This window comes from Choloepus didactylus, chromosome 3, assembly GCF_015220235.1.
Source record: "Choloepus didactylus isolate mChoDid1 chromosome 3, mChoDid1.pri, whole genome shotgun sequence".
NCBI classification, from domain to species: domain Eukaryota; kingdom Metazoa; phylum Chordata; class Mammalia; order Pilosa; family Megalonychidae; genus Choloepus; species Choloepus didactylus.
In genome coordinates this window covers 134,295,313-134,309,556 of record NC_051309.1, presented here as the reverse complement: position 1 = coordinate 134,309,556, position 14,244 = coordinate 134,295,313, and the positions used below count along the sequence as shown (strand labels likewise).

The 14,244-nt window shown below is 36.1% G+C and overlaps 2 protein-coding genes across 3 annotated transcripts in view; one reads left to right on the top strand and one right to left on the bottom strand.

The window, feature by feature from the left end:
• The window catches only part of NUDT6 (nudix hydrolase 6), a 54,633-nt gene extending 52,082 nt beyond the window's left edge, over window positions 1–2,551 (top strand). For both annotated transcript variants that reach the window (XM_037830600.1, XM_037830601.1), the window contains one exon: window positions 1,124–2,551. In XM_037830600.1, coding sequence (XP_037686528.1) covers window positions 1,124–1,518 — 395 coding nt within the window. In that variant the 3' untranslated portion in view covers window positions 1,519–2,551. The remainder of the gene's footprint in view (window positions 1–1,123) is intronic.
• Window positions 237–14,244, bottom strand: part of FGF2 (fibroblast growth factor 2) — a 74,991-nt gene continuing 60,983 nt past the window's right edge. The window contains 1 exon segment of the mRNA XM_037831474.1: window positions 237–2,165. Coding sequence (XP_037687402.1) covers window positions 1,980–2,165 — 186 coding nt within the window. The 3' untranslated portion in view covers window positions 237–1,979.

Here is a 14,244-nt window from a genome sequence, read left to right as displayed (position 1 = left end):
ACTTCCTCTTCCTTGCCCATCCTTCACCAGGACTGTTGAGACGGCAAATATAATTTACTCTTTGACAAACAAGAACAATGGAGGTATTAACGGGTACTTGAAGGAAAAACTCTGCCTGTGGCAGTTGTGAAGCTTCCCAGCAAAGTGGGCAGGGAATGCAGCTTTTGTAAGGGTTTCTCACAAATGCTTTGGGAGACAGTGACAGCATAACAAACTAGGGAAAGCCCATTGTGGGGCGGGGGGGAGGGGGGGGTGTCCATCTCGATGTTTAGAAAATGCAGCTACAAAAATGCCTGAATGGCAATCAAAATCCTGCCCCAGAAATTTGCATGTAATTGAAAAATCAACTTTATAAAATGTGAAAATCTTTCTTGCATTATAAAATCCTGTATATTTCAAGTTCTTTAAAACTTCTGATGAAATGACTGCTGCATTTTGGTATTATAGGAATGAATCAAAGTTTTTTGGAATCCTGTCTCAAGATAAAAAGGAAATGCCAAAATGCCTAGCATAACTAGAGGAGAAGTAATTTTTCATCAGTTATGAAGAAATCTGCTAAATGCATTCTGAGGCTTGACGGTCCCACATGAGATCATCAGGACAGATTAGAATCATGTTACAGATCAGTACATTCCACAGCTCTACAGACTTTTACAAGGAAGAATGGATCTCTTTCTCTCATTACTGAGTTGTATAAATTTAGACAGTCTTGATGGATGATGAGGAACAGGATAATAAGGAAGAAATATGTAGGAATATCAACTGCAGCTTTTAAAAAGTTATGTTTTAACTTTTGCAACATGATTTTTACCTTTTGGGTAACAGAGCAGGTAGAGGTTAAAAAGGTATGATGTCAAAAAGGTACAGGTGGAAAAGCCTGCAAGTAGCAGCAAAAGAAATAATCAATTTTTCAAAAGCTTCTTAAATGTACAGTGTAAGAAAATACCTTGGTGATATATACCATTTCAAGATGTCCAGACGGCAGAGTCTGGGCTGAAAACTTTACTTTCTTAGGGTACAGTTGTGCTTCTGAACCTTTAGGTAATACTACTTTAACTGAAAAATCTCTGATGATGAAGTTCTAAAACTGTGATCGTTACTGATTTGTACATCTTTAATGTAGGAGACACAGCAGTTCGAGAAGTCTTTGAAGAGACTGGTATAAAATCAGAATTCAGGTCCCTCTTGAGTATTCGGCAACAACACACCAATCCTGGAGCTTTTGGAAAGTCAGATATGTATATCATCTGCCGACTAAAGCCATATTCATTCACTATAAATTTTTGCCAGCATGAATGCTTACGGTGTGAGTGGATGGATCTCAATGACCTGGTGAAGACTGAAAATATAACTCCCATCACCAGCAGAGTCGCGAGGCTGCTTCTCTATGGGTACAGAGAAGGGTTTGACAAGATTGATCTACCTATGGAAGAACTTCCGGCGGTTTACACAGGCCTGTTCTATAAGCTTTATCACAGAGAACTGCCAGAGAACTACAAAACTACAGGAATGTATTAAATTCACATTTACATATTAAATTTTTTTTAGTAAATTATACATGTAGATTAATAAATGCCATATTATAAGAAGTTGTGGACATTCTGAGTGATTAAATAGGTGACATTAATTTCCTAATGCGTATGATTTCCATGAAGAAAATTTGTTTGTAAATGTAGGCTTTTCAAAGAAGCCTCTTTTCAAATAAGGCAAATGTATGAAAAAATGTCATAGCTCTAAGTAAGCTTTACTGGGCAAAGATGGATGCTATATAAAAGGGGGAAAGTCTATACATTTTCCAGGAATTTGTGTTTTTATTTACTAAGACAATGGTTAAATGTTTTACGGGTAGATAAAACTTGATCTGACAAGTTATCCAAACTGAGTAGATAACGGTACACATTTTCTTTTTCTTGCATTAATAAATTTCTAAAATATACCTCTTCTTTCATGTGAAATGAGATTAGATGCTGCCATTTAGATCAGCTCTTAGCAGACATTGGAAGAAAAAGTATGGCTTTCTGCCCAGGTCCTGTTTTGGGTCCAAGTTTATATTGCCCAGTTCGTTTCAGTGCCACATACCAACTGGAGTATTTCCTTGATCGGTACGTATTGTAGTTATTAGATTCCAATCGTTCAAAAAAGAAACACTCGTCCGTTACACATTTCTGAAAAATAAAGGAAGAATTAGTTGTTATTATTATTATTACACATTTCATAGACAGCCAGTAGCAGTAGTCTGTTCAACCAGTAGCAGTAGTCTTGGATTTAGCAAGACAATCAAACTAACAAGACTTAATAGACCATAATCTGATCCAGACTAGCTCTGCAGAAGGATACAGGACAAGAACACAGCATTTCAATAAGACCGCATCAAGCAGATGTCTTCAGTAGGAGGAGTACAATGACCATCTCCAGTCCCCATAGGAAATAGATCGTGTTAGGAAGTGTGCTGGTTTGAATCTGTTATGTATCCCATAAAGAACTATGTTCTTTTAATCCACTCTTTGTGGGGGCAGACCTGTTGTGGGTGGGATCTTTTGATTAGGTTGTTTCCATGGATATGTGACCCACCCAATTATGGGTGGGACCTTTTAATTCGATTATTTCCATGGAGATGTGACCCTGCCCATTCAAGGTGGGTCTTAATGAGTTTACTGGCATCCTTAAGAGAGCTCAGAGCCAACACCGACCCAGACACCTGGAGATGCAGACAGAAAGATGTTTGGAGATGCTAAGCTAAGAGATGAACTCCAGAGTTTGCCCCAGAGAGTCTAAAAGAGGACCCCACAGATGCTTAAAGAGAAGCTGAGAGAGACGTTTTGGAGAAACCACTGAAACCAGAAGCTAAACCCAGGAAAGAAGGTTCAGCAGAACCAGCCATGTGCCTTCCCAAGCGACAGAGGAACCCCAGATGCCATCAGCCTTTCTTCAGAGAAGGTATCTACCTCTTGATGCCTTAACTTGGACATTTCCATGGCCTTACAGCTGTAAATTTGTGAACTAATAAACCCCATTGTAAATGGCAATCCATTTCTAATATATTGCATTTCAGCAGCTTTAAAAGCCGGAACAGGCAGCGAGACCTCAAAGATGGTACAGGAACCACAGTAGTTCAAACCTGAAATATCCCATGAACATAGCATTCAAGAATACCAACAAGGAGGGACATACCCAGTAACAAGTGTCACAATATACTCAGGGAAGCCCAAAGCTAAGGCTTCCAGTTAGATATTTATAATCCATTCACACTACACCATCCAGAGGCAGTTTACTAATCATGGCTCATTTTTACTTTTGTCAGGGTCCCAGGAAAGCAGTGATAGAAGGATGATCTTCCTATGAAGAGGAAGGAGTTTTGTTAAACTTTTACTCAAAGAAACAGAATTAATTCCTAAATTTTAATAAATTTTTCCAGTGGCTAAAGTTGTTTCTAAGTATAAAAATATAGTTTATTTTATAGAAAATAGCTACTGATACATAATGCCCCAGGAATATTCTATTACATGATTAGCATTCGCAAAACACTAATAGATAATGAGGAATGAGGTATGTAGGTTTCTGCAGTCTCAATCTTGTGGGAGGGGAAGCCACTCTGCCTTTTCATTTCAATTCAGTTATTTATCAGAAAAAAAGAGATAACTTTATTTCCAATACCTGGACCAGAGAAATACTATTCCAAGTAATGGAGTCTCATAGACTTCCACATTATTTAATGTTAAGTGTTCAAAAATTAACTTCACACTGATGATACTTATTTGATATCTGGGGGAAAAAAAATCAAATGATTTATTCACTTCAAAGGAAAAAAATATTTTTATATCTTATGTGCATATATCAATTGAACGACTTTATATAAAGTCACAGAAATCCATACATATCTATACATACAAGTATAAGATGTATATATAGATATATTACATAAATACATGGTTTTTTTATTCATGACAATACTAGATTCCAGCTTATTTCTAGATCCTCAAATCTAAGAAACTTCAGGTTTGGAAAAACCCACATTCAAAATAGTTGTAGCTTTTACCAGTTTTTTTAGTTCCAAGATAAGTCAAACAATGGTGCACACTGTGAGGAAAACATAAATTGATAAGGAAACAATGAAAAGAACTGGAACAATAACCAAAATGAAAAGTAAAGGATTGCCAAAGATCTAAAGGTGAATACATCTCAACCATTGTAGTAAAAGGTGAGATGTTGGATCTTGTAATCTGCTTATAGGGATAAGAATTTTACCAAATATTTACTTGGCTTTAATATTTTGACCAGTATTAATTCAATTTTTTAAAATTGAAATACAAACTTATCTAATTTACCTATAATGCACACATTACTAATAAAAAGCTTAAGTATCTAACTCTAATCAATCATTAGCTTTACAAAGAAGCATACCTTGCACAAGGAGCCAGCTCTGTAATATACAAGACTGTCTCGTGTTGCTCATAAAGATTCTAATGTGTTAAGAGTGAAACGTGTATATCTAGAGTACTGTAGCTATTCCAAATCCGATACCTTCACTATACCTTTTATGAAATATATTATGCTTCTGTGTTAAACAGTTAAAATTGTGTTACTTTATTTTGTCACTTGCAGTGCAAATGATAAAAAAATCTTCCCCTTTCCATAATCCAGGCTTAAGATAACAAGTAGAAGGGAAAGAGAAGTAAAGAGTGAAAAGTCATAGTGATCCCAAAAATAACACGGAAGGCCATTATTGAGCTTCACAGGCCGAGTCCCCTGAGGTAGACTTAACATCAGGATATTCTGGCATGTTCATTTTCTGTTGTTCTGTCTGCTTCCAGAGTGCTCCACCTTGCTGGCTGGCACCCCCTACAATGCTTGGCCTACTGGATTACTTATCCTGCCAATAATGTCTGCCTTTTCAGCCAGTTCCAAAGAGAAACTGATAGTACCAGGAACTAAGCTGATATATCATGGAACCCACACATTTATTTTTCTTTTTTTACAGAGATTACTTTTACTTTTACAAAAAAAGAAGACAGGGAAGGAAAACTTCCTTCTGTGCTGAAAATTCAGCCGTGTAAGTTTTCTAAATCACTGTCTTACACTTGAAAACAGACTGCATTATATTTTTAAATGAGTAAGAGAGCCAAAATTCAGTTCTTAAGAAAACTAAGCATTTAAAAGTACAATTTAAGTACAATTTTCAATGTTCTACATTCTTAGTTTACAAATCATCTCAGTAACTGTGGTCTCAAGGTCACTGTTAAAAATTGATGCAATGTAATTTTTTTAATATACACAGACATTTACAGAGATTTTTTTTCCTATTCTCAAAATTTAACTGCTCACTTTTTCAAAGGGATATCATCACAAAGGAAATGAATAACTAGCCTTTAAGGACTTAAAAACTTGGATCTTGCCCTCAAGGCCTTATTTTATATAGGCCTATGAGCTGGGAAGTAATCCCTTAATTCCAGGTTTTGACAGCTTTAGTACACATAACTTCATTTAAATATCATTACTCTCATTAACAAATGAGGAATCTAAAGTTCAGTGCTCTTAGTAACTTTTTATTTCAGACTATAGACACCCTTTGCCCAACTATCTGACAACTTTTCATCAAATTAAGTTTTCCTTTATTTCTTGATTTTTTTTTTTAATTGAAAAATAATTTCGAGGTCCAGAAATCACAGAATTTAAATAACACATTGATTCATTCAACACAAATTTTTTTCTTCTAGGTACCTGGCATTAGTGAACAAAACTGACAAAGATCCCTGCCTTTGTTGTCACTTAAATTCTAGCGGGGGAGACACACAATAAGCAATAAACACAACTGAGTAAATTATATTCTATGTAAAAATATGATAAATGCTATGGAAAAACGTAAAGCTGAACAGCTAAGAGGAATCAGGAGTGCTGGGGACAGGGGTTAGGTTGCAATATTAAACATCATGGTCATGGTTGGCTTCACTGAGAAAGTGACATTTGAACAAATACTTGAAGTAGTTGAAGGTATTATTAACCACCTTCATCATAGATATCTAAGGGAAGAGCATTTCAAGCAGAATGGCCAGAGCACAAACCCCAGAACAGAACTGAACTTGCAGCATTGGAAGGGCAGCAAGGAGATCAGTGTGGACGGAGCAGAGGGTTTGCAGGGGAGAGGAATAGGAAAGACGATTGGAGAGATAATGGGGTGGGAGAGTGGGGCAGATCACGTGGTGATTTATAGGCTATTTTAAGTATTTTGGCTCCTACTCTGAATAAAATGGGAAATCACTGTAGGCTTTTGAGAAGAAAAGTAGCATGATCTGATGCATTTTTATAGAATTAATCTGTCTGTAAAGAATATATGGGGCCAGTGGTAGAAACAGACCAGTTAGAGGCTTGTTCAGTAACATGGGCAGAGAGAACGGAGAGAGACTGGAGTCTCAGACCACTGTGGTGGCAGTAGAAGTGGTAAGAGCCTGGCTGAGTCTGGATATAGTTTGAAGGTAGAGTCAATGGAGTTTCCTGACAGACTGGATCCACAGTGTGAGAAACAGAGGAATCAGAGATGGCACTAAAGTTTATGTTCTGGAGTTGAAGGACTTGCCATTAACTGAGATGGAGAAGGCTGTGAGTGGGAACAGGTTTTATAGGGAAAGACTGGGAATTCAGTTTTGAACAAGTTGAGTATGAGATGCCTGCTAAACATCTCAATGGAGATAATGAATAGGAAGTTGGATCTTAAAGTCTAGAGTTCAAGAGAGACCCAGAAATATAAATTTCAGAGTTGAAGACACATAGATGGTCAATGAACATCTCAGGAAATATTGTGAGCAAAATACCATACTAGTTGATTGCTGTAAAAATTCAACACTAACCTGTACCGGTATCATTCCAGCCATTCTAAGAAAAATTTCAGTTCCTCAAAAATGCCAATTTGCCCTAGTTTCTGGGCTTTTCTACATGCTGGTCTTCTGCCTTTACCCTATCTTTTTACATAACTAAGTCCTACTAATCCCCTCAGATCCTATCTTAAATGTTACTTCTCCAGAAAGCCTTCCCTGATTTCCCAGTCTAGGTTAAATACCTCTCCCTATGTGTACCAAAAGTACTTCTATCATAGATTCTATAAATTGAACTGAATTAAAGTTTTTTTTTAAAAAAAGAGCATGTAAATAAAATATGAATCATTTTAGCAACTAAGGGATCTTCAATAATTCCTATCTGAATTAACTAGCTGTTGCTTTTTTTCTTTCTTATGTTGTATGAGGCCAAAATTTATTCATATTTCAGAATTTAGCCATTAATTTGAATTAACATACCAAGAACTAATTTTTTAAAATGATATTGTAACAGCAACTAGGTATTTTTATGAAAGTATAGAAGGACAGTGGTTCTCAACCTAGAGTGTGGTCCACCCACTGTGGGATGTCACAAGTAATTGGTATTAATAATAAAGTCCCAGAGTTTATGCATGATTTTCTATTTCATAAATTAGAGCAGATTTAAGATTACCTCTACAGTGTGTTGTTACAATAATTCCAATAAACCATTATTCTCAAATGTAAAAAGTATAGGACCTAAAAAAAAGAACGTGGAGGTATATGTTTATGAAAGTGATATATACATCTGTCATGTGTTAGTGGTGGGGCAGCACCTCAAGGCTTCCCCACCGGCTGTCCACATAAACTAGCTTAGCTCATGGTCCTATATAAGGAGCCCAATAACCATTTGCTGATAGCTATAATGAAGCCTAATTATTTTTAAGATAGTGCTGGGTTTTGAGTGAAGTAAGCCAGAAACAAAGGCAGACACTGTAATGCCTCACCAATATGGACTAACTACAATGTGTAAACTCAGAATTGAATCTTAGAGCACAGCCTAACAGGGAAACAATTATTGTAATGGTCTCTAGATTGTGAGCTCTTACAGCAGTCAAATCTATTCCTAAATTGAATTGTAATGGCTATCTCCAAACTCTGAGATGTTAATCCCTTTGTGTATAACCTGATTGATCTCTGGAACACTGGGTATCTGTGTGACACCTGAAACTCAGAGCTAGAGCTCAGCAGATATGAATCTCAGTATTAGCGCATATAGCAACTGTCAAAAAAAAAAGAGCTGACATAGAGCCCAGACTTCAACTAGAGATATGAACGAAGCAGATCTGGATAAGACTAGGGCAACTCAGGGCAAAGGGTAAAGGATGAAACTGACTGTTAAAATTTCAACTTCCATGTAAAACCAAGGGAAGAGATCTTTATTTGGTATAGGATCTATATCTTCTAAACAATATAACTTCTACAGTCAGTTTGTTCAAGCACCACAATTACACAGAACTTTGACTAGGAAGTGAGCTGTGGTAGGTCTGCATGGGTTAGAGTGAAATGGCAACACTTCCCAAAGTAATTTGAGTGGAGAATAAAAATATATATTCGAGGACCCCTTGAAGAGCTGGGGGAGAATGCAGAGGTGTTGGACTTCCTCACCTGGATTGTTGCTGATGTTCTCACAAACATTGGGCACTGAAGGTTTGATATGCTGAGCCCTCTGTCTTGGGGCTTGCCCTTATGAAGCTTCTTACTGCAAAGGAGAGGCTAAACCTGCTTATAGTTGTGCCTAACAGTTTCCCCCTGAATGCCTCTTTGTGGCTCAGATGTGGCCTTCTCTCTCTAACTAAGCCACCTTGGCAGGTGATCTCACTGCCCTCCCCACTACGTGGGACCTGACTCCCAGGGGTGCAAATCTCCCTGGCAACGCAGGATATGACTCCCAGGGATGAATCTGGACACGGCATCATGGGATTGAGAACATCTTGACCAAAAGGGGGATGCGAAATGAAACGAAATAAAGCTTCAGTGGCTGAGAGATTTCAAATGGAGTCAAAAGGTCACTCTGGTGCACATTCTTATGCACTATATAGATAACCCTTTTTAGGTTTAATGTACTGGAATAGCTAGAAGTAAATACCTGAAACTATCAAACTCCAACCCAGTAGCCTTGACTCTTGAAGATGATTGTATAACAGTGTAGCTTACAAGGGGTGACAGTGTGATTTGTGAAAACCTTATAGATCGCACTCCCTTTATCCAGTGTATGGATGGATGAGTAAAAAAAATGGGGACAAAAACAAAATGAAAAATAGGGTGGGATGGGGGGGTGATTTGGGTGTTCTTTTTTACTTTTATTTTTTATTCTTATTCTGTTTCTTTCTGGTGTAAGGAAAATGTTCAAAAGTAGATTGGGGTGATGAATGCACATCTATATGATGGTACTGTGAACAGTTGATTGTACACCATGGATGACTGTATGGTATGTGAATATATTTCAATAAAACTGAATTTTTACAAATTAAAAAAAATAGTGCTGGGAGTTGGACCCCTTGTGAGGTATTCTGAATAGGGAAGAATCAAATGTAGTTTGAAAAAGCATACTCAAAATTTTAAATAGTTTGTTTTTTGTCAAGATGTTTAATTTGAAATTTCAAAAAGAAAGTAAAACAATGTGAGATATTTATAAATATTGAAAAAGAGTTCATGATAAAATATTTTAAGAGACAAAAACTGTTTCAAAGAAGATACTGGGAGCCAGGTTTCTCACTGTTGCAGTGAGAGGTTATAGACAAGCAAGGCGGAAGGCTAGAGTTGGAGAAATCAATATGATCTCATGTTTAGCTTAATATAGATATAGATGCACACATACAGAAATATTTACAGTTATGTGTTCACACATACACACATACATACAGGTTAGTATACACTGTCAGCTGGGAGGGCCTAGAAGCAAAGACACCTCAGTAGCGACAAGCCCATCCAGCATCCAGACCTTGGTTTCTAAAACTAAAACCATTCTCCAATAGAAGGAACCAGGGCTCCTCAAAGAAATGGCCCATTCTATGGCTGGAGTAGAAAATATACAGGATGAGCCTGGAGCATCTTGGAGGCAAAAAGTAAGGAAGTCCTCAAAACCCATATTGACAAGGTATGTCAAAGGAGCACAGAAACCAACTGAAAGTTCTCAATGGCCAAAGCTGCAACAAAATAAATAACATAGTATTGGATTATAACCCAAAGTATAAAACAAATATCCGAGAATCTATACTGATGTAAATAAATGTATAAATAAATAAATGTGGAAAAATATACAAGTCTCCCACACAGCATTCCAAATAATTTATGTAGATTCTCCCTCTGTCAAGGAAGATAATTTCCCCATCCCTTAAGTATGGACTGCATACAATGACTTCCTTCTAAAGAGTACAGGATAGGAAATGGAGAAAAAAAAGAGTAACTTTACAGTGGAGAAATCTAACAAACACTACCTCAGCCAAGTGATCAAGGTTAACATCGATAGTGATAAATCATGTTGACAGTATGTACCCTTGACATAATGTAATGAGAATGGCACTTTTCTTCTGTGTTCTTACCCCCAAACATTCATAAACCCTATTAATCCTTGAGAAAAACATCAGATTATCCCCAAGTGAAGGACATTATGCAAAATATCTGACCAGTATTTTTTCAAAATTGCCAAGGTCAGAAAAATAAATAAGGAAAGTCTAAGAAAACTGTCACAGTTTAGAGGAGCCTAAGGAGACACCCGTGATTCAGTGTAATATGGGATCCTGGAACAGAAAAAGGACACTGGGTTAAAAACTAAGGAAATTTGAATAAAGTACAGACTTTAACTAGTAATAATGTACCAATATGGATTCATTAATTGTGACAGGTATACCATACTACTATAAGATATTAATAAAAGGAGAAACTGGGTATGGAGTATTGGAAGCTATATTATCTTCACAACTTTTTTGTAAACCTAAAACTATTTTAAAATAAAAAGTTAATTAAAACAAAAACCATTGGCCCTAAGGCCACAAATAACACAAAAAAGAATTTCTCAAGTAGCTGGATTTAGTAACTTTAGCTATAATATAAATAACGAAAGTGCCTCATTCATTTTTGTGCTCTACCACATCCAAATACAGATTATTTACTTATATATCCATATCCACTTTATTTCACCAGACTGTAAACGCCATGTGGGTGAGGACTGTCATCTATTTTGCCTGCACTCTACCCCAATGACTACAAAAGTGCCCAGAACATAGTGTGTGATCAATAAGTATCTGTTAAATTAATGATGCAACTATTTTATATAACTAACAAGAAAAAAATATTCAATGACATTGCAAAATATAAATAAGAACTAACAAGCTAGGACCAAGGAAAATCCAGATGAGAAATTTGAAATACAGAAGATGGTTTAACTTTATGGACTGTTTAGTCCCTAGGCTTTTCCAAGTTTTTCCATCTTAACTGGACATCTGTGAGGATTTTGGTTAAGTGAGGAAACCTGGGTTCCAATCTTGCCTTGGTTCCTAACTAAACTGCATCTTTGAGCTAGTTACAACTTCTCTGGGCCTCACCTTCCTCATATGTAAAATAAGAAGGTTGAATTAGACTATCTTTAAGATTCTTCTCAATCACTAACAGCCTTTACATACAATAACTAAAGAAATAAGACCTAGAGTAAGTTCTCCTCCTTTCTCACCCTTCCAATAACACACCCTCCCCTTTCCTTTTTCATTGGTCTCACAATTCTGGTCCATTGCTAAATTTTAGATTTGAACCTTATGGCCATTTCCCCATGCTCTGTTACCTGGGTTGTTTATTCTTTTTACAGTACTTTGATTTTGCAGTGTTGGCTTATGAGTGTGTTTGCTCAATATGAATCTGAAAATGCTTTTGCTTACACCACTTCTGAGAATTAAAAACAGGCATGATGTAAGTACCAGTGTTGACTATTTCGGGACAAAATACAACATACAAATCATGAAAAGTTAAAAGTAAATTTGGTAACAAAGGTAACTAATATAAAAAATTGGTACAATTACAAAAAAAAGCTCTATCATCAATTGTAACAAATATTCCACACCAATGTAAGGTGTTAGTGGTGGGGTGGTATATTAGGAATTCTATATTTTACCATAATTGGTCTGTAAACCCACAACTTCTCTAACAAACAAAATTTTTTTAAAGTAAATTTGATCTTAATCTTATAATGTATATAGGTTGTGGAAAATTTTAACATTGGTTTCAAATAAGCAATAATTTTTATTAGGCAGTAACCTTTGCATTTAATTGCTTAAAATAATATGCATTATTCAATTACTGTATTTACTGACAAATTTGGGCAGTATAAATTGTTGATCTAGATAACTGAACCCTCAAAAATCTATTTTCCCTACTTTATGTCTGTAGATTTCATTTGATTTTTAAGGTCCCTTAATTAAGAAATTATTTTATAGGTTAAAAAGTACTTTCCTTTTACAGTAATTAAATGTATATAGAGAATATAAATTTTTAAAAAAATATTTCATTATTGTAGATCAATAAATTACACATATTCTAATACTTATTGAGATATTTTGCTCAGGGTTTCACAATTTATGGCGTTCTGTAGAAAACAATGTGAAACTTTCTAGCACATGAAAACCAGTCAAGTTATTTCATACCAATGCTGACACTGAGGTTGTTTGGTGATTTAAACATAAAACTACAATTAACCTCATTATATGCCATCTATTTTTTAAAAACCTACATTTTGTGAACACTTAAGAGATCACAAATCCTAATATTTGTTCTGGGCTTTTGTTGCCCATAGCAACAAAATTTATCCTGCTATGCAATGTAATAAGGATTCTGTTCTGTATTAAAGAACTATTCTACTTCAGCCTCCAAATAGAGGCTTTGGCAATTAAATACAATTATGCTTTGAACTTTTGTATTTTCTAGCTTTGAAAGAGCGGGAAAGACCCTTTAGTTATGTTTTCAAATAGTGAGAAATTCTTAGCCTTAATGAATTTATACCATTAATATATGAAGGGTATGAGAAAAAAATGGTACACAAATTAGCCTTTTTATACTTTGAATTGGTAATAATCAACCTCACATGTCTCCTAGAAACCAAAATGTTTCATGTGCCAGAACACTCTTCCTTCTGAAGGGAAACTAGAAGGGTCTATAAATCAAATGCAGGAATCACAGGGTAAAATGCAGAAGAGCCCAGGTTCATGCCATAACACAGCAGTCTAAAATAGGGCCCAGCAGAAGAGTGGGAAGGACTATACCTTTGGCAAGTGCAAGTTCATAAAGTCCAGTTTCTCCATGGTTTAATTCCCCTAAAATGATCACTACTGATCAGAACACTGGATTTACACCAGAAGCCACTTACTGAATCACCAACATCACCACCTTGGTTTGGAATGGGGGAGCTTACTTTCTCATCTGAAGACTGACACAGCCCACCCAGACTAATTTGAAAGAGTAAATGAGTGCCGCTGAAAAGACATGGCAGCAATCCACACAAATTGGCATGGTAAGACTAAGAGGTTAACTTGTCAACTTGGCGAAAACAGATCCTATGATAGGAGCTGGTACAAACATAAGTAGCTATCACAGCCATATCTTAGCTGGTGCCATTTCTCAAAGAAGCATGATAACTCTTGAATTTTCAATTTTTGTGTAACAGCTACGGATTTGTCCTATAGAGCATCTGATAACTTTCCAAGCATAGCTAAATTAACTCTTACAACATCAACTTGATCAAAATCCATTACATCGGGTAGAGTTAACAGGCATCCAATGGAAATACATTTTAGAATAAATAAAATGCTATGACCTTAATTTTGTGAAAGTACCTGCTTAGCTAAAGAAGAAACTAGAACACAATTCTTATTGTAGATCATTTTATGCCTCTGATGGTACAGAATCAATAGGCTTAGCAAATGTAATGCCTATTTATCAAGAGAAGAAGCCAGAATTCTCTGAAATCTAACTTGTAGAGAATTCCATAAGAATGAGAAGAAAGTTCAGTCTTTGGGCCCACTGTGCTTTAATTTGCACATTTGAAACTACTGGGGTATCCGTCTTTGAAACTACCCCAGTAGTTTCAAAGGTGCACATTAAAGTAGAGAAGCTTCTGTTCTTATCACTTTTAACAACTATGAGGGTTTTTATTACTACCTATGTTCCAGATATCAATCATCCCTGACTATCTTACAGGGCCAAGTGGATTTTCTAATTTCAGTAATTAGAAAACCATATGGTAACAATTAATAATCTCAAGTCCCTGACAGAACACTGAGTCAGATAACCACTGATTAAGACAGACATAGAAAAAAGCTGGAACTTTAAAACTATTTGACTAATGTTGGCCAAAGTTAGTTACGATGGAAGTGAATGTTGTTTGCATCTCCTTTTTTCTCCGCCACCCTCA